General features: G+C 40.0%; 1 protein-coding gene and 1 long non-coding RNA gene across 18 annotated transcripts in view; one reads left to right on the forward strand and one right to left on the reverse strand.

Moving 5' to 3' along the window:
* The window catches only part of LOC119241448 (uncharacterized), a 72,918-nt gene that overhangs the window by 13,475 nt on the left and 35,748 nt on the right, over positions 1-23,695 (forward strand). For all 5 annotated transcript variants that reach the window (XR_008551189.1, XR_008551190.1, XR_005124315.2 and 2 more), the window contains 2 exons: positions 583-676; positions 1,025-1,148. This is a non-coding gene — a long non-coding RNA (uncharacterized LOC119241448). The remainder of the gene's footprint in view (positions 1-582; positions 677-1,024; positions 1,149-23,695) is intronic.
* SUN1 (Sad1 and UNC84 domain containing 1) overlaps positions 1-23,695 on the reverse strand; it is a 52,672-nt gene that overhangs the window by 12,528 nt on the left and 16,449 nt on the right. For 5 of the 13 annotated variants that reach the window (XM_037506741.2, XM_037506738.2, XM_037506734.2 and 2 more), the window contains 15 exons: positions 20,010-20,201; positions 17,536-17,720; positions 16,528-16,554; positions 16,223-16,408; positions 11,479-11,676; positions 10,820-10,903; positions 10,398-10,508; positions 9,077-9,175; positions 8,456-8,549; positions 7,471-7,529; positions 7,201-7,346; positions 6,515-6,748; positions 4,088-4,174; positions 2,700-2,743; positions 994-1,129 (listed from right to left, as the gene is read on the reverse strand). In XM_037506741.2, the coding sequence (XP_037362638.1) occupies positions 994-1,129; positions 2,700-2,743; positions 4,088-4,174; positions 6,515-6,748; positions 7,201-7,346; positions 7,471-7,529; positions 8,456-8,549; positions 9,077-9,175; positions 10,398-10,508; positions 10,820-10,903; positions 11,479-11,676; positions 16,223-16,408; positions 16,528-16,554; positions 17,536-17,720; positions 20,010-20,128 (1,809 nt within the window). In that variant the 5' untranslated portion in view covers positions 20,129-20,201. The remainder of the gene's footprint in view (positions 1-993; positions 1,130-2,699; positions 2,744-4,087; positions 4,175-6,514; positions 6,749-7,200; positions 7,347-7,470; positions 7,530-8,455; positions 8,550-9,076; positions 9,176-10,397; positions 10,509-10,819; positions 10,904-11,478; positions 11,677-16,222; positions 16,409-16,527; positions 16,555-17,535; positions 17,721-20,009; positions 20,202-23,695) is intronic. The other 8 variants (XM_054693562.1, XM_054693564.1, XM_054693566.1 and 5 more) reach the window with 8 other exon arrangements.

Here is a 23,695-nt window from a genome sequence, read left to right on the forward strand (position 1 = left end):
AAAAGGTTGTTTCTTCACAACTCTGCCAGCAACAAGGAGGCACTGGATGAAATTGTTATCATTTATATCTATCTGAGGACTGAATGAGGCTGTTCATTTAACATGAAAATCCTGGTGGCGCAGGTGGTTGAGCACAGCACTGTGAAGCTGTCCACAGCCCCTGCAGTGAGGGTTTGATCTCAGCAGGCCGGTCAGCTGGGGAGATACCCACATGGCGTGGCAGACCTCTCCTGTCTCGCCCGCTGCTCCCCTCAGCAGTGTATTTCAGTCTGCCTGTTCTGTTCCCCTCTGTCTCTGGTGAATCCTTTCACCCTCCCATACCTCTGGCCTGTACCCCGGTTCTCATATGTATAAATACATAAATTGTTAAAAAATAAATAAAATGCAAATCCAATTAATGAGCCAGAGCTACCTGCTTAGGTGCTCTGCCCATGGTCCCCTACACTTTTCCTAGTCAATTCTAATAATTGCTTGCATAGGTGAAGTAACTTTATCACAACTATTTTGATTAAATTTCCCCAACCTGATTTTGACTTATGAAAACTTTTGCCATTCAAATGTTTGCTTTTTCATTTCATGTAGCTGTAAGCGTCTAGATTTCCTCTTGTGTATAAAGATGCAAAGGCCTGAAGCAATGTGTGTGTTATATAATTGAAACAAAGATGCAGAGGACAATGTGAGTATATTCTGGTGAAAAGACATAGAAATTGCCTATTCCCCAATAAATGTTAAACTTAGATGTATGTGCATAAATAAAGTATGGAAAGATACACACCTGAGTTTTAATTTGTTACAATGTAGGAATGGGAGAAATTCAAGGATAGTTGAATTTCTACGAATTGTATTTTAAATGCTTAAAAAACCTCAACTATAGTAAATTAGGTATTTAAAGGAAGTTAAAATTAAGCTACTTAATAAATATCAACAAGACATCAACTCAAGTTTCTATTACTTTCTATGATAAAACAGAATGGAGAAATGGAGAAAACTTACTCTTTCATGTGCTGTGTCTCCATTCTCACAGCTGGTCTTCAAATGCTGCCAATTTGACAACTGCGATTTCAAATGACCAAGCTCCAGCTCAAGATGTTCAACCATGGAAAGCAGGCGCTGTTCTTCACTGATTCCACTAGAAACCAATGGGGAAGGTAAGGAGGAGGAAAGAAGTCATGATATCACCAATCATGTACACTACAGTGAATGCATTTGATAAACACATTTAGGAAAAATACACCACATTCCCAGGTAAGTTGACATGGTTAAAAGAGCAATTTGTCTCACATTAACATGGAAATTTAATGCCAGTTTCAAGTCAAAAATCCTAAAGAGATTTTTTTGCACCTTAGTTTATGCTACACAAATATGCACACCTTCTCAAGTAGGGTATTTAATAAAATGTTATAAACAGTAGTTATCTTTCAGCGGTAGGACTCTCAAAACTTTAATATTTATTCACTGTATCTTCTCAAAATTATAAAAAAGACTTCAAATGAGACAATTTCATTACTGATCATTATAAAGCTGCATATGAATTTTTCATAATGGAAGGGATAACTGAACTAAACATGTACAGTTTTAGTAATTCTGTTTTTATATTATTATATTTATATTTGTTTACAAGTAAGCATAGTTGTTGAGAAACAACAATTTATAACTAAAAAAGTATACTCTATGATAAGCATTTTAGGATCTATACCTGTTTAATGAAATAAAGCTCTGAAAGGAAAGCATGAATATCCCTTATAGAAGGAATATAAGATCTAAAATCATGACATGGAATCCATAAAAATACACAGGAGCTAGAGAACAAGATATGGGGTTACAGCCACCTTGTCCCAATCCAGCCAAAGGAATTATTGGAACAAAAAGGGTAAAGGCTGTCACATTGAGACAAAGGTACACATAGTGTGAAGGGAGTATATGTGGACAAAATTAAAGGTATGAAAAAAGATGCAACTTTGAGAATATTCAGGAAAGAGAAACTCTACTACTTCAGAGGGATTCATGGAAAACAGGTAAATGCGGAGAAGAAAAAAGCAACTAGGGTAGTGAGGAAATAAACAATAAACTTCAGAAAGTGCTGAACAACTGTAAAGATGGCAAAGAAATGGCTCTGAGGAGGCACAGAACCACTACTTCCTGGGATGAGAAGGTTGGCAGCAGTGAGGAGGGAGACCAGCTCCATTATTTTTGGTGAATTGCCTGATATGAAAGGGCTGCTAATTTCAGAAGGCAGGGGTCCTGCCCACTAGGTAGGCTGCTGGGGATGGGAAGAAGCACAGGTCTGAGCATCGACAACCATGGTGCCAGCAGAGGTCCAAGCACAGATGTCCATCTGACACCATGACATAAGTTCTCATTGGGGTCCCACTCATCTGCGTCCTGTGGATCCTCAAGGATACTTAGCTAGTGAGTCTCTCTGGGTCAAAGTAAAGGGTATCACTGTTTTGGGGGTGGTGACCTCACATTCATACTGTGTGAAGATGAACAGTATATAACAAGCCCTTCAACCCTCCCCTACCACCTCATCTGGTGGCTCCAGAGGGTCTCCCAAAAAGATATGCAGCTATGAATATTTCCACCTACAAAGCCCAATTAGGCCAGGTACACACACCAGTGTCCCCTCATTAACAACTGCAGCAGTTCCACATAAAAGGGAAACAGAAAACAAAGTATTTATTTATTTGAAATTATCCTACCTAACGGGTCTTAGCTTGATCTCTTCTAATTCCTTCTGGATGGCCTAAAAAGTATAAGAAACAGTCTGTTTAAATATACAAGTCTATATACTAACTTTTCATAAAATCATACACTTGATTAAATACACACACATGCACACACACATACACACACAAATCCCACACTTATATGGGAATTGTCCCCCTTTTGAATTGCACCCCCTTAATTCCAAGTCCAGACCTGTTTATTGGCTGGCAGGTGGGGTATGTCTATTTTATTTTTCCAAGTAAACTTTAGAAGATACAATATATATTCAGAAAGGCTGACAGGTCACATAAGAACAGCTTGATGGATTTTCAAAACAGTTCCTATTAACGGAAACCCAGGCCAAGAAGGAGAGGTTGCCATCATTTGGGGGAAGTATTTTTTAAATGTGGAAGGACAAGGGAAAGGAAGTAACAACTTTATACATGAAGATAGTATATACTGATATGATCTGCTCGAAGATACAGATGGCAATACTGCACTAAGTTGAATGAATGTGTCTGTTCAAACAGTAACCCAACAGAGGCCAGAATCATCACAGCTTAAATATAGGATACTGCAAGTACAAAATGAAATGAATGCTAGACTCCTAGCAAGTGACTAGCCCTTTCCTTCCCCTCGGTACCATGGAAACATATGATGCACTAATGAAATGAACTCACTGATTTTAACACTGTCAAAACACAGTAGCTAGTCTGAGAGCCCCAAAGAGTAGTACCACGTCTAACCCAGGTCAGTTATGTTTTCCTATTTAGTTCAACAAATACACCATATCTGATGACTGGCTCTGTGTGAAGCATTCATGAAACATGGAGCCTGAATCTAAGCACTCCATAAATCCTATGGCTTAGGTCAGTGCAAACATCTTACACCTCCTTCCTCTGCTTTTACCAACATCTTGTCATAATACACTTTCTTACTAGAAAATTAATCAAGAGGTTCAGATCCTTCATTATCCCTCTAACGACAACCTACAGCCTTTTGTGTAGGTTGTGTGACACTGAGAAGCAAGGACTCTGGAATAGGGCATGGCTAGAGGCTGCCTGAAACCTGGAGAGCTGGCCTCTTGCTCTTGCAGTGAGGCTGACCCCTGACTGACACACGGGCTCAGGCTTTCCTGTCAAAAAGTCACCTCATAACAAGTGAGCCAGAAACATTTTTGAAACATTAAAGCAAGAAAATGGTACTACCAAGGGAAAAAGGCACAGTCAGAAATATATATTTAATTTTATAAAGGAAAGCAGCAAAAACCCTAAAAGAAACACTTTAAAGTTATTAACTTGAAAACATTAACTGCAGTTGACTTTCTCTTATCAAAGAATTCACTCTGCTGGGGATATAATTAATGGGTAAAAAATAATACCTCAGATTTTTCTGTCAGTTTTCTAAGAATATCTTCCACGCTTGAGATGCGCAGCTCATGTTCTTGCTGGAAAGTCATAAAGTCCGCCTTGAAAAGGAAAATAGATGAACAAATGATAAAGTTAAGCAACAAACAAAATCTAGCAAATTAGACCAAGTTATCTCTATATAGACTATCCCAAAATTAGAGATTTGGTTACAACTTGGCATAGCAAACACTCGAGGGAGTAATCCACTCGTGGCTTTATCTTCATTTCTAAAATTAGGGATCTTAAACCTCTGCTGAAATGCACAAATAGCTTTTCTAATTATGTATGAATGTTAATAAAGTCCTATAATGACCAGGAAACAAAATCAATTACTCTTCATAGAAGAAATATTCACTAGGCACCCACTACGTTTAGTGATTTAAAGTAAAAGAACTATGGATATAGATGCATAACATACGTATTCCTATCTCAGTCTATTCATACGAAAAAAGTGATACACAAACATTTATTAGGAACAAATGAACTAGAACATTTACCCAGAACACTTGATAATACCATTCAGAACAGAGTTTATCATATATCAAGTGGTTTATTATGCAATTAAACAGGCAAGTTACTGTTCTGACTTGGTGAGAAAAGCGCTCATCAAATCATCAATAAGGAAAAAAAATCAGCTTTTCAAACATGAGCTGACTATTGGAAAAATAATAGTTTAACATAATTCTACTGATTTCTTCATCAGTTTTCAGAAGACAAAACTACAGTAAGATTATCAGATATATTACCTGGTATGGAAGTGAATACACTCACTAGGAAAGTCTCAGGAAAAAAAAAAAAAATCATCACTGCCAATTATATAATCAAAGGGCAATAATTTAGGTGAGGACAAACATGGCCAAACATATTGTGCATTCTGAATGACTAAAATCCAGATCAGAGATAGAAAGAGAGTAAAATATGTTTATTAAAGGGAATTTCATTTATTAATTTATACCCCATCTTATTCCAAAATATAACCACAATGATTTATAAAAATTCACTTTAAAAGTATGTTTAAAAAAGGATAAGTCAGAGTAAAAAGATAAAGGTCATTTAGAAAGATGAACCCATGATGTTGATATGTGGAAAGAGCAGACACTGAAGTCAGCTGTGAGATTCCTCACTGCCAAGACTCTCCCTCTCTCCAGCTGCATAGTCCTACATAACCCAGTACATAATGAAAGGGGCTATATGTGAGCTGTCCAATATTGTAGTCACCAGCCACATATGTTGCTGAGCCACATATGTTGCTGGCTACTGCAAATGAGAAACTAAATTTTATTTAAATTTACACTAAATTTTTTAACTTTAATTTTAAACTAAATTTTATTTAATTTTAATTTAAATTTACACAGCTACATGTAACTAATGGCATGCTCTACTAGACAATGCAAATATTGTATTATATACACACCAATGGCTCACAGGAGACATTAACAGAATGTGAATTATCGGGTAATTAGAATACTTAACCCTAGTGTGTGGCTGCTTCAGGAGAATTCTGTTCTGCTTGAGGAATACTATCATAATCATACCTGCACACAGGTAAATACTGGAAGATGGTATAAGAGAATGGGTTAAATCCATACTAAGTGAATCTAACTTAGAATCTAATTTTAAAATGCATCCAGGCTGCATAAAACAGAAGGTAAACATTTTCTTTTTCTTAACAAGTGTAATCTGTTTGTAAGAGGGGGCAAATGAACCATAACTAAAGCTGCCAGCTCACAACTATCTTTAAATTTTTTTTTTTTTTTTTTTTTTTTTAATACACATCATCCCCGTTGGGGGTGAGACTATCTCAGGCTGCCTCTGCTAAGAAGTGTTTAATGTCAATGTGCTTCCCGGTGTGACTCCATGCTCTTTCAGCACACTGTTGCCTATTGGGAGAAGACTCAGTGAGCTGTCGCCTCAAGAATTCCAGCAGGGTTCTTTTTTGATCCAGCATCTATTTTTAAGATGGAATAGTTACAATTCTTCCTATTTTGCAATATTTTCAAAGAAACAACAAAGTTCAGATTCACCCTCTCCATATACAAAGTTGTTAAATGGCTAGCTATGTTAACTGGATCGTACTGAAATCATTTCAATTTTATGGCTGAGAAATTTTAAAAAAATAACTATTGAGGAATCAGTACAGAAAACCAAGTGTCTTTTGAGCAGACAGGAAAACTTCAAGCATGTAGATCAGGCAACTATAAGCTCAGAGTCCCTTCATACTATCAGTATATCACAGTGAAAAAAAATAGCCATGTGCCTCAGGCCATCGCAGAGTCATAAATTAATTTATTCAACAAATAATTCAACTATTAAAAGTACAACCAGTCCTCACTGCAGTGCCTCTCCTGCATTTTGTGCCCCAGAGGAAAACAAAACACCCAAGAACCTCTTAGTATTACCTGAGAGCCCAACAGTCCATCAGCATTAATTCCCTTTAGGTGCTGTCTCACCACATCTTTAACCAAGGACAGTGTGCCTTCACTACCACTGTCCATCTGGTCCACCCGCATTTGTAATTTCTGAAGCAAAACTGTCAGTTCTGTAAGTTTCTCCTCATGGTTGTGACACTGTCCATACAAAGACGTCATCCACCTTTCCACTTCACTCATCTGATGCTTGGTAAAAGTCCCACCCTAAAATGGAAAGAAATTAACGACAGCGATACAGATGAGCAATTAGACCCGGACTAAAGTAACCTTAAGCAGAGAATAAGTAAAAATAAAAAACAGAATATTAAGGTAAAATATTAACTACAATGTACACAAACACACTAAAAAAAAAGAAATATTTTCATGTATTAGTGATTTTTCTTGCATGACAATGAGTAGTTTTATTTTTTTCTCTATATTTTCCAAAGAAATTAATACTATGTTTTCAGTTCAAATTTACTTAATAAGATTACTTATAATATGTATTATTTCAACTACTTCAGAATATTTAAGAAGCTGTAAGACTTGCTTATTTGACCTTTAAAAATATTTTCTAAAACAGTATACCCAACTACCCTATTCACTAGTAGTAAGAAAATTTACTCTGAAGAATACATATTTACAATGGAAGGAATGAGAACTTTCTAAGTGATTACCTCTGGAGGCTGGTTCAGGTGAGAAGTGTCTGGTGTGAAAACGTTCCTAGGATCATCTACCCTCTGTGTTCTGTACATGTCTGTCCAGTTTAACACAGGTAGGAATGAAAGGAAACCACTCTGGCCCCACAAGGAAAGGCCTGCACCTTAAAGGAGAGAAAAATTGTGTACACATATACTTACACTGCTTCTCAAAATATATATAAATGCTTCATTCTTTCACTAATGTACACATATATTAAAAATGGTACTAAGACAAAGTTTACGTACCTAGTAAAAGTAACAGTGGAATGAGCAAGATTAGAAACTTGCAAATATTTCGAAGGCACCTAGGAATAAAAAAGAAAACAATAACTTGGAAAAAGTAAAAGGCAGGTTCTACATTCCCTTTTACCCCTCTAGATAATTTTATACAAAATGCCCCTTCACCCCATTTAAAAATGGGAGTCCATAGTATCAGAAATGCAGTTACTGTTTTATGTATAAGGTGAATGAATATACACCTATAAATGCTGTCTCTTGGGTCTACCTCAACCCATGTTAATCAAACATACTTGTATTCTAGGTGTCATGCTAGGAACTACAGGAAGGGCACAAAAAGTCTGGGGAAGTAAACCAGAACAGGAATCCAGGACTGGACTCTAGTCTAGATCATATCCCTTCTTAGCTGAGTAAACTCAATGCATTATTTCACCTCTGCACACTTCTGTTTTCTTTAAGAATGATATCCATCTTTCCTATCTCACAGGAGTGGTTTGAAATTGAACAAGAATATAAAAGCATTTTGAAAAATATGAGGTAATAAATACAACACATTAATATACCAAACTACAAAAACTATTTAAATAACAGCTAAATCATCCTGTAATTAGCAAAAAAGGAAAAAAAATCAGTTCTTTAAAACACCAAGTTGGGGACTCCCCGGTGGCGCAGCGGTTGAGCGCTGGGTTGCGGGGCTGCCCGCGGCCTCTGCAGTGCCGGTTCGATCCCCGGCTGCTCCCCGGCCACCGGAGGAGGGTCCCACATGGCGCGCAGACCTCTCCTGCCGCCCGCTGCTCCCCTCAGCAGTGTACTTCGGTCCCTCTGCCTGCTCTGCTCCCCGCTCTGGCTCTGGTGAATTCTCTCACCCTCCCGCGCTTCTGACTGTACCCAGTGCTTGTATAAATAAATAAATGAATCTTTAAAAAAAAAAAAATTCTAATTAAAAAAAAAAATAAAATAAAACACCAAGTTGATGTGATATCAATTTTCTTACCTAGTAAGAAGAAATACATTCAGCCAAGAAATTAAAGTAACAAACTGGTACCATCCAATCCCTAGCCACCAGAATATTCCAGAGGCTGCCTTCCCTAAAAAAGAAAACACCAAATATTCTAAGGAAATGTTTTTAGGAAACCAAACTCCTAAATGCACTGTTTTTGTGAAGGCCAAGCTAGAAGCACAAGGAAATTTACTAACAGTTATTTTGAAAGTATATTATGACGAAGTTAGGGATGAAGAATGTTAACATAATTCAGTTATTATAGCAGGAATACCCATACACTTAAACACAGAAACATAATACATAAACCACAGAGCAAATGTGATGCTGACAGATGCACAAGAGGAAACACCAAATTCATGCATTCTCAATTACATTAAAATCCAGCAGCTAGCTTCACACAAATACAATACCAAAGAAACAAGAATGTTCATGCAACTGAAAGTATAGTATGTTAGTATTATAAGGAATAAAGAATAAAACATGTTACATCAAGGAGCAAAGTATACAACCCTAAAATGAAAATTTTACTTGGTTAGGTAAGTCATTTATGCAGGTGCTAATAACTGCCCAAAGCCTTGGAGCAAATGTTAACACAGAAAGCCAGATAACCACCTGGAGCCATCATGGCCAACCAGAGAACCGACAGCATCGTCTTCAACATAGACCATCCCGCAGCTCCAATCCTTTGCAGTGTTTGCAGCAAGAAGTAACCTATGACATATTAGATGTGCAGGAGAGGCACACTCAGACACACACACCAGAATGCCAGGTCTCCATTTACAGCAGGAACTCCCATTAGTACACACTACCAAAAATCCTCTCACACTATTAAGTCAAGAGTCTCTTCTCAAAACAAAAATATTCAACAAACTATGTTAGGTCGAAGTAAGATACTAAAATAAGCTTATGAAAACCCAGCTGCACATGTGACTAGTCTTCACTCACCTCTCTCTGCATGAGATATTTAAAACATTAAAAATTAAAACATCAGTCTTACGAAATCCAAAGGCTGGTTGCCAGCAGCTACCCTACACATCTTTCTAGATCATGTTAGCAGAATTTATACTGGAAAGAAATGCAATACTTTGAAACAAATAAAATTCCATAGAAACAGTTAACAAGCTCTAAGTGAGACAATGATTACACACAGACCAAAATGAAAGTCATTTTAACAGTTAATATTTTCTAGGGATGAAGTATTTTGGAATGTTTAATGATAGAACCACTGGATGACACAATTTAACAACAAACTTTATATCAAAATCATACATTATATATAAAGCAAGAAACTGCTTATGAAATCAGTTTTCTTTCTTTTTTTAAGAGTAATTGTTGAAAGTTGTATTAGCACTTGCCTGTTGATTCCTAAGACTATTAAGGAACACCAACATGGCTGATATGCAAAGAAATATATAGTTGAAGAGTTTTTTTTAAAGCTATTGCTTTACATTTAATAATAGTTGAGACAACTATCTTTGAAGCTCAACTTTTTTTACAAAGTCACCTAAAAAGGTACCTCTTTACCAAGAAGCTTACATGTGTAAACTGGAGAACATCTAATGTTTTATGTAAGTCTCCTTGTTGCACAGGTCTAGAGCACACATAACATCACCACAGCAATAAGCAGCAGTGTATTTCCCAGCAACAGGGCACAGGGTCAGGCAGCTTCATGTTGAGGTAACACTCCACAGGAGGGTGACCAGCCTTTTCTAAACGTTTAATTTCACATCAAATAAGCTATTTTTTGTACGTTTAATGTTTACTAAATATATTTACAAAGAACTTTTTCAAAAGAGATACTGTCCATAAATTCAAGTTAGTATCACTCCTCTGTTTTTAAGGAGCACTTGAATTCCAAATACAAACTAAGCAAGGAACAGCAAGCACAGGTGAAGAATGTGATAAAACAAAGTATAATGGTGCAAGAAACAACCTGCATAAGAAAAGATGTGCCAAGTGGCCCCTGCTCCCAGTTTTGGCTGTGAAGACTGCAGGTAGATGGCCGTGTGTGTTTCAAGATGCTTCTGCCCCTTACAGTCATCGCCTGTGGGTGGTGGTGACAAGCAGTTAATTTGACAGATTAATAAGCAAATCTTGTCAATCTCAACTGTGCACAGTAATGGCAGTTTGGAAAAATTAGGAGACTGAATTACACAAAAAAAGCAAACACAATCTGGTGGTTATCAGCTTCTAATACAGAGGGTTTATAAACAGCTCTTCCAGCCTGTCTTAATTGGTACAGGGCCTTGTATTCATGCTAGTCATTCATTCTCTATTATTAACAACCTAATATTACAACCTGTGGGGAACATTTCAAGACCCAGAGTTTCACATGTGAAATGAAGCCATACTTACACAACGACTCCCCATTCACACTGAGGTGGCCTTGCTCTCCGACAAACTCTTTTACATTCATTCTCCCACAGTAATTGGAATGAGCTGCAATACACGCAAAAGAGGCTTAGAAACTCAACAATGCCAAGTTCAAATGCTTCTCAGATTCCAATGAAGCCAGCTTGGTCAAAGAGGAGGCGAGGCTGACCACCTCCACTTTCAGGATAGTTGATGGCACAGACAATGCAGGTGATTATAGGTGACAGAGGCCTGCTTAATATAGTTTGACCCACCTGGCTAAATGCACCCAATTAATACAACACAACGATGGGCCTGTTTAAAATTTTTTGGAAATATCCTCATCAAATGCCATTCAAATAAATTATTTTTTGCTTTAAAAAGATAGGAAGAATCAAAACTTGAGTATATTAACTTTATTTCAAAAGTGACTTAAAGATGTTTAAAAACGGATCAACTTTCACAAAACTGAATTATATACAAAACACATTAAAACTTTCATAAGCGCCCTTCTAGAAAGGTCCAAAGAAAGCAGCCACAGAGAGTCGCATTGAGACCGAAAGAGAAGAAACATAAATCAAGCGCCACATAGGGAAAGTAGTGTTTTCTCCACCTTGAAAGCATTATTTGGTGGAAAAAGGAGGAAAAAATTATTTAAATACCTTTTGATTCATGGCTTTGTGACTTATAGCTTTTTGAGTCACGATCTTTTGATTCATAACTTTTCAATTTGTAATTTTCTGATTCATAATTGAGCTTCATTAAAACCACTTGAAAAAGTTGAACTAAGAATGATGAGAAAGATGACGAAGTGTACTTGGCCAGCCACAAAATCCTATCCATGTAGAAAGATGCACCGCCTATCAAAAAACCGTGAACACAGTTACTTCTTCCCACAGAGCCAACATTTACTTCCCTGGTAAGTCACTCAAATTATTCATTTCAGGCACAGTAGAATCAACTTTTAATATGGACACCAGCGACAACTTGAAAGAGTCATAATGACAATGAATGGCACTCTGCACACATTCCACACTGACAGGCAGAGCTATAAACCGCTACAGACAGCTACCAACACCAAGTCTTTAAACAGCAATCGACAAAATATCCAATTTGAGATCATTTCACCCCAATATTGTTTTCACATACACTACAACATTTAGATACTACCAAACAGTCACTCCCTTACCTGATTCTCTAGCCCTCCTCCCCTCCCTGCACCTCTTTATTGCCCCTCCTGGCAAATTCAGGACATATGCTGCATTTAAAACAGGGAACAACGGAAAACTAAGTGATCATTTGAAGGGCCAGTAAAATTCAGCTGGAAACACAGGACTTGCTGCTAAGATATGGCCCTTCCACTTATTCTCCCAGCTCAGCAAAACTGCAGTGATTTTAGAATATATGGCATAGGCCAGCTTGAACTGGTGAAGTCTGAGTTGGAATATCTTTAAAGAAATAATTCGAAATTTTTTCTCCCCAAATAAACTTAGTGAAGTAGTAAGTTATTTGCAAATTGGAATCTTGTTTCAAAAACATAAACCTGGGGCTATTAGTGCCAAACATTAGTGCCAAATTTGTTCCAAACTCTACACATCTTCGTGTTTCCATTGCAGTATATACTTTATACAGATTGATAAAAATGGGCAAAAAAATCTTTTAAGAGGTAATGCATGGTCAGCTTCACTGATAATCAAAAACAGTGAAATTACATTTCCATCCATCAAAGTAGCAAAATGTTAAAAGAGTAAAAATACAAAGAACAGGGAAGAGTATATAGAACAGGGACATTCATGTTGCTAGAGTGCAGGGGGAAATGTGGGTCTGTTTTTGGAAGTCAACTGGAAGAATTTATTGAAATTGAAATCGCATATAACCTTTGCTCCTTTTTAGCAGTGACAATTATTTATGTAGAAGTTGGTGGTCAGAACAGTTTTAAAAATATATTGTAGCTGCTAGTTATGGTTTCTTCAGGAGAGTAGCCTCAGTCAGAACTGCTCATCCCCAATGCTGATCATTATTAGTATCTTAACCGCTCAAGCTGCTGACCTGCTCATAGTTGTTTCTGCAGTCAAATGGACCTTCCGCAGCTCTTCAGTAACATTTTCCTACATTGGCTGGTTTGCCACATTATTTCCAAAGTCTCTTCATTCATTTACCACAGCAGCAGATACTTACACCTTTATTTTTCTAAAGCTTTAGGCAGGCTCAGTAAGAAAAATTTTGCTCTAAGCCAGCAAAACAGCTGAAAAGTTCTCACAGAAATGACCTGTCTATTTTAAGGTGACTTACATTTCCTTGGGAGTAAGTGCTGCCTCTGGCAGGAAGGAGAATACAGAGAAGCCTGCTTTCCTGCGGGCACTTCTGTGTGAAACGAGCAACTCAGGCCAGTCTCTGGACCCAGTAAGGAAAGGGTGTGTACCTGACAGAGCTGGTCTTCCATGCCTTCAACTTTCATGCATCCTCTAGAGGATCTAATCCTCAAGGGAGAATTTAATTTGTCCATCTGCATACATCTCATCAGCACCCTGCTTTGCTGAGGACTATTCAATGTCCCAAGGACAAGACCTAACATCTTTTAAAGCCTTTTTGATATGAACTAGAAAATCATGTTCTGTCAAGCGTGTACTCAAGCGCAGGGTTCAAGTGGGACACACATTGTAACACATCTATTCTAACCTTGACTCTAGGGGAAGATTTGCATGTGTGCATAAATATACACATGGCAACACACCCAAATAAACAGTCTTTAATAATGTACAAACAGAAAACACTTGAAAGTCCATTTAGACACTGATTTAACCTTAAGACAGGCGCACAATGAAGCTATAACCAGTCACTGCAGCATGAGTTTGATCCCCAGCCAGGGAGATTCCCACATGGCACAGCAGACCTCCCCTGTCTCTCCCACTGCTCCCCTCAGCAGTGTATTTCAGTAGCTCTGCCTGTTCTGCTCCCCACTCTGTCTTTGGTGAATCCTCTCACTGACTCCTCCCCCACACCTCTGGCCTACACCCCAGTTCTTGTATGCATAAATAAAATTTAAAAAATTAAATTTTTTAAAATATTTATTTATTTATACAAGCACTGGGTACAGTCAGAAGTACGGGAGGGTGAGAGAATTCATCAGAACCAGAGCGGGGAGCAGAACAGGCAGACTGACAAAATACACTGCTGAGGGGAGCAGCGGGCAGCAGGAGAGTCTGCGCGCCATGTGGGACCCTTGCCTGGCGGCCAGGGATAGAACTGGCCCTGCAGAGGCTGGGGGCAGCTCCACAACCCAGCGCTCAGATGCTGCGCCACCAGGGGAGGCCCAAAAAAAAAATTAATCTTAACATAATAAAACAGAAGATATTGCAGAACCACATATATACTATGATGGCACTTAAGATAAAAACAAACTACATATTTCCATAGGTAGACAAAAGCAAAATTCAGGTGGCGCTTCATCACACTGTTAATTATATACTTTAAAATGGTTAACTGGTTAATTTTATATTATATGAATTTTATACCTCATTTTAAAAAGTAGGAATAGTATGGAACTACTCCCATTACCAGTGGTTACCTCTGGAAGGGAAACTAAATAAGGATGGGGGAAGGACTTACTTTATCTATTATTTAAAGATTTTGTCAAGAGAACGTAAACACAAAAATAAAGAAAATTTGTGTGTGAGAAAGTTAACTTATGCTTGAGAAAAGCTGTGCATATTTTATCCCATTGATGTTCAAGGATCTGTGAGTATCAGCATTACACCAAGCAACAATTTATGCAAAGTGCTTCATTCTAAGAATGTGATGTTCAACTTAACAATGGCAGAACTCAAAGCAAAGTCTCATAAACCTAATACTGGGAATCTTTGTGCAGATATGCTGACTTTGGTCAGGTGCTGAGCCCCAGGCTCCCCCTAGTCAGTGAGCATGCAGTGAGCAGGGAGCACCTTCGGGGTCAATCACCCTGGACATAAAGACACCTGGGTACAGGTCTGAGCTCCATCACTTCCAGCAAGTCTGTAAGCTCATTAAAACCTGTAAGCTAGTGAAGGCCTGGATGTCAATCTGTAAGCTAGCGAAAGCTCAGAGTGCCAGTCTATAAATGGGACTGCTGTGAGGGTTAATGAAACAAGCATGCAGAAGTGGACGAGTGTCAGTGATGCTGATTTCCACTCAAGCAGGATGCAATCCAGAGAGTGCTATAAAGGAAATGCCACCTCCTCTCCCACCTTTCTACCTTCCAATTTTGTTACACTAATGCCAACATTGTCAATCAACACTATAGGAGACAAAGCCAGAAGTTGTTCTAGTCACAAGGATATGTTAAAATGAAAATAACCCTTAGCACTGGTGTTACCCTTCATTATATCAAAACAGTCATTGAAAAATATTAACAGTCATTGAAAAATATTAACCCTGCCCTCCTGGTGCCTTCCATCCCCAGCTCGTCCATCAGACCAAGCAGGTCTGATGGTCCAGCCAAGATGACTAGTACTAGGATTAAACAGACAAGGTGCAAAGTACTCAAAAACAAGGTGGAGCACATTTCAAACCAAGGGCTCCCCCCTAGCTTCTCTGACTGTCATGGTGGGCAGTGGTCGGGCCAGGAAGTCATGGAAGGACATCCTGGTCATGCAATGGGAACTGGAAGGGGATCTGTAGCTATGCTTTTCCTGGGGACTCAGTAACAAGACCAACTCAGTGCCACCTGAGCAAAGATCAGGCCCCTACAGACCTACCTAGAAGGGCTTAGACAGGCTCCACTCACCCACCTTCAGACCCCGCCTCTGAGGACCTCCATGTTCAAGGACTCTGAAGTCCACCTCTGCCAGTTAATGGGGAACCATGGCTACACTCTGGAACTCTCTCTGCAATGAATTGCCATCCCAGACATTCCCCCACCCAGTCCCTGTACATTCCTGCATCACTATCCCCAAATTTGAAGTCCCCACAGCCATTAATTCTCACGGCAAAAATAAGAGCCCACAGTAATGTTTTCATTGTCATAAACACCTTAGGTGGCAGAAGTCATAGAGTTACTTCTTAGGTATATGTGAATGTGATACTTCATAAAAAGAGGAAGCACCTGAAAGGACTGCACATTCAAGTTTCATTCAATTGGAATTTTCTTATGCTTACCTAAGTTCAAAATTTAAAGTTGAACTATAAAGTTCAAATTTATAGATTTTTAGACACCTCTAGGTATAAAAATACTAACCACATAATATATAAGTTGAAAGAGAACGTGGAGGATCAAAGTTAATTTTTGGTGAATTTCCTCAACTTTTATAGGATAATTTTGAGTTCAAGTCTATGACAGAAGTGGTGCAGATGCTAAGGCTTGCAGAACCAGGTTTATAAAAGGGAAATATTTGGGCACAAAATCTTGTAACTTAAAAAACTGAGACTTACGTTTCTGAGTTCTATCTCTGGAGTAAATTCTGGAAGCCAGTGGGGCATGGGGCGTGGAGTGCACGGTGAGCATGTCCCTGCGCTCAGATAGCATGCTGCAGTCACTGCAGGTGTAGCCATTGCTCTTTGTGGCTGCTGCCCCTGCAGCCAGATCACCATTCCCCTGATTGGCAGCTTTATTTCCACCTAAAGTTTTCAAAAAGTAGGTGGAACCTGTTTATCACAATCTGCAGATACCGAACTACAACTTCTAACTTGAAAGTTAGAAGTCAGAAAGTTAGAAAGAAAAATGACTAAATAATTACCTTTAATATCTCCATCATCATCAAGACCTGAAAAACACACACACACACATTTTGGCTGTTGAGCTCAAATTATCAAGACAAAACCCCCAAACAAACAAAAATAAAGGTTACAGCGTTTAGTCAACCAGCATTATGACATTGGTCAACATTTATTTTACAAAACGCCTAGAGTTTAATGAAAATTTCTCCATATTATTCAGACACTATCTTGTGACTCAAGGTGAAAATATGTCTTCACAAATACTTATACACATGCACATGTGCACACATGGAACTAAGAAGGCAGGCAGAGGATGAGGAGACTGAAGAGAAAAGCAGCAACAGCACCCACTTCCTCTGTTGCCTGGTGACTACTGCTGCTATCTGAGCAAAGCAGAAAGAACGTGAATTCCAATGCTTCCCAAATTAGCACATATAATTTCTGGAACTGATCTGTATCTTCTAATTCTTTCAAAAGGGCCAATCAGAACATGAAGTAAACAGTTCTGTCAAAGCTGTACCCACATCTCCCCTTGAGATGTTTTCAGCAGCAACAACAGGGGATCAATGTTGCTTCTTTAAGTAGAATCAGCTTACAAGTCGCATCATTTCCTAGTGTCAATCTGTCTATAATGGGCACTTTACAATAACTAAAAAAAAAAAAAAACCTGTCTTGTTGCTGAGAGCTTTCTGGAACTTGAAATCACACTGGTAAATTTTTATAAAGTTTGCCTAAACATCCTACAAAAGAAATGTATTTAGAAAAACAGTTATCAGATTACTCCCTGACCCTTAATCCTTCACCTCATAACACAAAACTATGCATTAGCATAGCCAAACAAGGCAACAGTCAGGACCAGCCTCCCTGCACTTCCTATTTGAATCTAGAGGAAAGCCTGGACCTTCCTAGGTTCCTCCCACCCGGTAAGGGGCAAAGGGACAACAACCTGTCCATAATCTCCCTTTTTCTAGAACTATCTGAGAAACAACCAAACCATGGATACAGCTTCTGAATCTCCGGTAACTCACCCCAGAAGTGGGCCACTTTGGTCTGCTCACGGATGAGAGACTCATCCAACACAGGAGGCCGCAGACATGCTTCAGCCTGCAGCCCGCCAGAGCTGCTCTGGCTGACAGCCGAGGACACTGCCCTTCTTGAGGTGTGGTTCATGCTGAAAGGCGTTCTGCCTGCACCTCTGCGCTGTTTTGCTGTTCTAAAAAGAAAGAAATAAGAAACAGCTTTATAAACTTTCTCTAGTAAATAAAAATGCTCCCATTTTGGGCCTCCCCAGTGGCGCAACGGGTTGAGCGCGGCACTGTGGGGCTGTCCGCAGCCTCTGCAGTGCGGGTTTGACTCCTGGACAGCCAGGGAGATTCCCACATGGCACAGCAGCCCTCTGCAGTGTCTTCGGTCCTTATGCCTGTTCTGCTCTCCGCTCTGTCTCTGATGAATCCTCTTACCCTCCCGTGCCTCTGGCCTGTTCTCCAGCTCTTGTACAAAAATAAATAAATCTTAAAAAAAAAAAAAAGTTCCCATTTTATCAATACAAAATCTTTGAGGATAAATACAGAATATTGAAGGTCATCTTTTCTTATGTCTTTTCTGCTATAAGTAAACATGTATTTAATTTAAAAAATGAATTCCTTAGCTGGGGGTCCACAAACTCCTAAAATTGCATACACAGGGCCTCCCTAGTAGTGCAACGGATTAAGCACAGCACTGTGAAGCAATTCACAGCCTCTGCAACATGAGTTCGATCCCCAGTCGGCCAGGGAGCTACCCACATAGCGCAGCAGATCTCTCCTGTCCCACCTACTGCTCCCTGCAGCAGTGTATTTCAGTTGATCTGCCTGGTGAATCCTCTCACCTCCACCACCCCCCGCATCTCTGGCCTGTCTCTCAGTTCTTATATGCATAAGTAAATAAATCTTAAAAAATAATAATAATAAAATTGCACACACAAAATAGTCTCAGGTTTTTGGGCCCCATGACCTAAAAGTGGTTAAAGAATAAAATAATCTGAGAATAAAAAAGATCTAAAAATGAAAAATTACATTATTTATAAATTTAACCCCTTCCCCCTTTTAAAACAAGTAATAGCTCATACCCACATATGTTGTACTATTTCTCAATCTTTAGTAAAATGGAATCACATTCAGTGTAGGAAGGAAAGGGTATAATCTGAAATCACTTCTGCATCTATAAACACCACAAATAACAAAGAGAAAGTCCTCAAAAACAAATACTTTAGGGCCTCCCCTGGTGGAGCAGCAGTTGAGCGCTGGGTTGCGAGGCTGCCCGCAGCCTCTGCAGCACCGGTTCGATCCCCAGCTACCGGGCGAGGGTCCCACATGGCGTGCATACCTCTCCTGCCACTGCTCCCCTCAGCAGTGTACTTCTTCATCAGTCTGCTTGTTCTGCTCCCTGCTCTGAGTCTGGTGAATTCTCTTACCCTCCCGTGCTTCTGACTGTACCCAGTGCTTGTATAAATAAATAAATAAATCTTAAAAAAAAATATTTTATGAAAAATTCAGCATCAAGTTAGGTCATGGGGAGAGACAGGCAGGCTCTTCAAGAGTCTCATCACCAAAGAACAAAAACCAGGATTTCTGTCCTATCTCACCATAGGCAGGGATCGCACACCAAGTTATACCTTGGATTTACTGGATTCTAAAAGAACTCCTTCATGAACCTACTCCAGAGAAACTCCAGGGCTGAGGTCCAGGAATGTAACTGCGTAAACAAACCCTGCAGTTGTCTGTCATTCACAGAAACTATGGTAGGGGCACGGCTACTGACACCTACCTGGTATTACCTAAGTGTCAGGATCCCCCATCCCCACTCCTCCAACTCCATCTTAATAGCCTCCACCCCGTTCTTGACAGAAAGACAACAGTCCAAGATTGGAAATTCATCATTTCTATATGAGCAACAGAAAGTAAAGTTGCTACTTATTTCTAAATGGCACAAAATTTCAGACACTTTTGCTCCTTGAGCACAAAAAGGGTGATGAGTGTATGGGAAATTCGGAAATCCAACAAACACAATAGACATAAGTATTTCATACATATGACAGTTCACAAAGATTTTAATAACACACTTAAATCATTAACAATACAGAGATCTTCTACAATGCCATGTGATTATTTGGTGAGATTCCTTCCCTCAAACAACATTGAGTAGGACAGCAGAAGTTTAATCCCTGCTACAAAGATAAAGCTTTCTACACTGTGAATCTTGCCACTATATATAAAGCTGTGTCCATGCTACAAGTTGTCCACATCCCTCTCTAGTTTGCTCCTAAGCAGAGAACTTGAAAACCTTAACTGCAGAACATCAACACCAAACAATCCAAGAAATAGCTTGCCCTTAGTTATGGCAAAATTATGACTTTATATGTACATCTGTGTTCAAGAGAGTGTGGTTTTACAAATCAAAGAGCTCATGTGCTTGGTTTTAACTGGCCCTAGAATGGATATAATAAAAAGGAAGCAGCGCTCACCTGGTGGTCACTCTGTCCTTGAGAGAGGTGGAGCTGCTAGCATGGGTATGAGCAACCTTAGCCTGGCCATCTTCGGTGGAATATGCTGTGGTGACCAGGCGCAGACTACGGCGAGACATTCTTGGAGAATCAAATACGGGATCCAATTTATGCTCAGTCTCAAAGTCCAGAGCATCAGAAGAATAACTAGAACTAGAAGGGGAAAAAACTTTGTCAGAGAAATGATGCTTGTGGCAGCACTTCTAAAACAAATAGAATAATGAACAGAATGTATAATCTATCATGAACTTAAACAGCCATTACTGCATGAGGAAGCAGAACAGAAGCAGCTTGGTATCCAAATCCATACAGGACTGGAGCTCATTATAAATGTTCTACTTGTTCTGACAAACACAGACATGAAGTCAGGTATTAAAGTGCAGAGTTTACCCTAAAAAGTGCTTTAGGAAATGCCACATTCTTGACAGTTCTTACACTATGCCAACATTATAAAGAAACCAGAATACATTTACTAAGTTCCAGCCATTTATTAAGTGGCTGATAAGACAGCCAATGAGATATGAATGTGACAAGACATTTATTTTGACCAATGGCATGGTGTTAAATGAATCAATGTGAAGAAACAAGAAAAAAGCAATACTATTTTGCATCTAACTTACCATAAAGTAAGACAAACTTGGGACAATGCCTTTCCATGTAATTATCTTTTTTTTTTTAAAGATTTATTTATGTATACAAGAGCTGGGATGCAGGCCAGAGGTGCGGCAGGAGCCAGGGGAGGGGATGAGAGGATTCACCAGAGACAGAGTGGGGAGCAGAACAGGCAGATTGACTGAAATACACTGCTGAGGGATGCAGCAGGAGAGACAGGAGAGGTCTCCTGTGCCATGTGGGTAACTCCCAGGCAAGGGCTCAAACTTGTGCTGCAGTGGCTGCTGATAGCTTCATAGTGCTGAGACTTAACCCCTTGCACTACCAGGGAGGCCGCATGTAATTATCTTAAACTAAAAGATTAATCCTTTTGTGCTGTTAGCAAGTTTTCCAAATCAAGAAACATGAATTAGGCACCTATTTTGTATCTCTGCTGGGGTGAGGATCATACCCTTGATCTGACCAGACAGTCTGGGTGCCCAAGTGGAACTAACTGCATTCCTTTCACTCAAGACACAAATGACTGGATGCCCAGTGAGATATTCCTATCCATGGTGGAGAAGCGCTCACAGTCCAATGGGAAGAGAATGGTGAGTACAAAGCACCAGGAGAAGAGGAAGAAGTTACTCTTTTTTGCCCCACGTGTCCAGGGTGCTGACAGCTGAGGGTTTTCCCGAGACAGTGAGGTGAAACAAGCAGGCAAGAAGACAATATTGCAAATCCAAAGTATAGAGAGGCAACATATGAAATAGGGGCCTGGATACAGAGGGCTTTCATGTGAATTCTGAAGGGAAAGGGGGAATTTCAAAGATCATGCATAGTTTATCCAGGGAGGGCAGGTGCTGTGACCTAGGAGGTAAGTCCATAGACAGTGGGGAATCAGCCTGGGCTATTGATGTGGAACCCAACAGTAGCCAAGAGTATTTGAGTAAATGGGCTTAACAACATTTCTACATTAGTCTATATTGTAAAAATACTTTCAGAATCAAGTTCATCATTAATTTACTAGATCTGACACTAAAAAATATTCACACATGAGTGAGAATGGCCCATATCAAAGAAGAGAAACAAGTACTGTCAAGAGTGTAAAGAAAAAGGGCCTCCCCTGGTGGTGCAGCGGTTGAGCGCTGGGCTGCGAAGCTGCCTGCAGCCTCTGCAGCGCCAGCTCGATCCCCCGGCCCCCAGGGAGGGTCCCACATGGCGCGAAGACCTCTCCTGCCGCCCGCTGCTCCCCTCAGCAGTGTATTTCATCAGTCTGTCTGTTCTGCTCCCTGCTCTGGCTCAGGTGGGTTCTCTCACCCTCCTGCATTTCTGACTGTACCCAGTGCTTGTACAAATAATAATAAAAAAATAAATGGGCCTCCCCGGTGGCGCAGCAGTTGAGCGCTGGGTTGCAAAGCTGCCCGCGGCCTCTGCAGCGCCGGTTCGATCCCCGGCTGCTCCCCGGCCACCGGAGGAAGGTCCCACATGGCGCGCAGACCTCTCCTGCCGCCTGCTGCTCCCCTCAGCAGTGTACTTCGGTTCCTCTGCCTGCTCTGCTCCCTGCTCTGGCTCTGGTGAATTCTCTCACCCTCCCGCGCTTCTGACTGTACCCAGTGCTAGTATGAATAAATAAATAAATCTTTTAAAAAAAAAAGTGTAGAGGGCCTCCCCAGTGGCGCAGCGGTTGAGCGCTGGGTTGCGAAGCTGCCCGCGGCCTCTGCGGCGCCAGTTCGATCCCCGGCTGCTTCCCGGCCACCGGAGGAGGGTCCCACATGGCGCGCAGACCTCTCCTGCCGCCCGCTGCTCCCCTCAGCAGTGTACTTCGGTCCTTCTGCCTGTTCTGCTCCCCGCTCTGGCTCTGGTGGATTCTCTCACCCTCCCGCGCTTCTGACTGTACCCAGTGCTTGTATAAACAAAACAAACAAATAAATAAATAAAAGACTGACACTTTAAAAAAAAAAAAAAAAGGCAACAAAAAAAAAAGTGTAGAGAAAAAGGAACTCTCTTACACTGGTGGTAGAAATATATAATGGTCCAGCTCCTATAGAAAGCAGTATGGAAATGTATCTGTCATACTGTCCAGCAATTCTGCTTCTAGGTATCTATCTAAAAAATATAGAAACACTAATTTGAAAGGAAACTTACGCTCCCATGTTTACTGCAGCAATTTTTACAATGGCCAAGATATGGAAACAACCAAGTACCCAAAAATGAGTAGATCACTTTATAACAAAAATTAATGGTACATGTCCATCAACAGGGGAATGGTTAAAGAAGCTAGGATAATCCATAGTCTATCATGCTTAAGGCTGCTAAAAACATGGATCTAGAATACTGTTATAGAAAGCCCTCTGAGACATACAGTTAAATGAAAAAAGAAAATATTCTATTATTACGGTGTGCTAAAACAAACTATAAAATAAAACCACATATTCTTACAACACTTAAACATGTGAAAGCATAAAAAAATCTGGAGGTTCTTTCCAAACTGGTAACAAGTGTTACCTCTGGAACTGAAAGAAGGTGGGGTCAGTGGTGAACTTTAAATCACAGAAATGCAGTCACATTTAGGAGAGGAAAGGAAGAGAGGAAGGCGGGACAGGCCAGTATTTCTGGGTTCTGACTTCAGCGACCTGAAATGTTTGGGTTCTGCTTGTACCACCATGGGGTGACTTGGACAAGCTACTGCATCGGTGGCTCCTCTGATGCATCAGATGACCTCAGAGGTCTCATCAACCCTCACCCCATGACTACATCAGGGTTGAGATACATCCATGTTCTCAGCTGCTAGACTGGAGCCATGGACATCATTAGTAAGAGAAAGAGTTGAATTTCCTCAGGCAAAGAGAGGTGCCAAACACCTACCCCAGGCGGAATGACCTCATCAGGTATGGGGTATTAAAGTACTTTAGTGTTTCTACAAAGCTGGAGGGTGGATACAAAATTTGAAACTGAAGTGACCAATCTAGGATTGGAGAGAATAAAATGACATACCTAGGCTGTTAAAAAAGATGATAAAGACTCAATAGATAAATTACAGATCTGATTCTTAA

Source organism: Talpa occidentalis, unplaced genomic scaffold (genome assembly GCF_014898055.3).
Source record: "Talpa occidentalis isolate TD23 unplaced genomic scaffold, MPIMG_talOcc4v2.1 talOcc4.12, whole genome shotgun sequence".
NCBI lineage: Eukaryota > Metazoa > Chordata > Mammalia > Eulipotyphla > Talpidae > Talpa > Talpa occidentalis.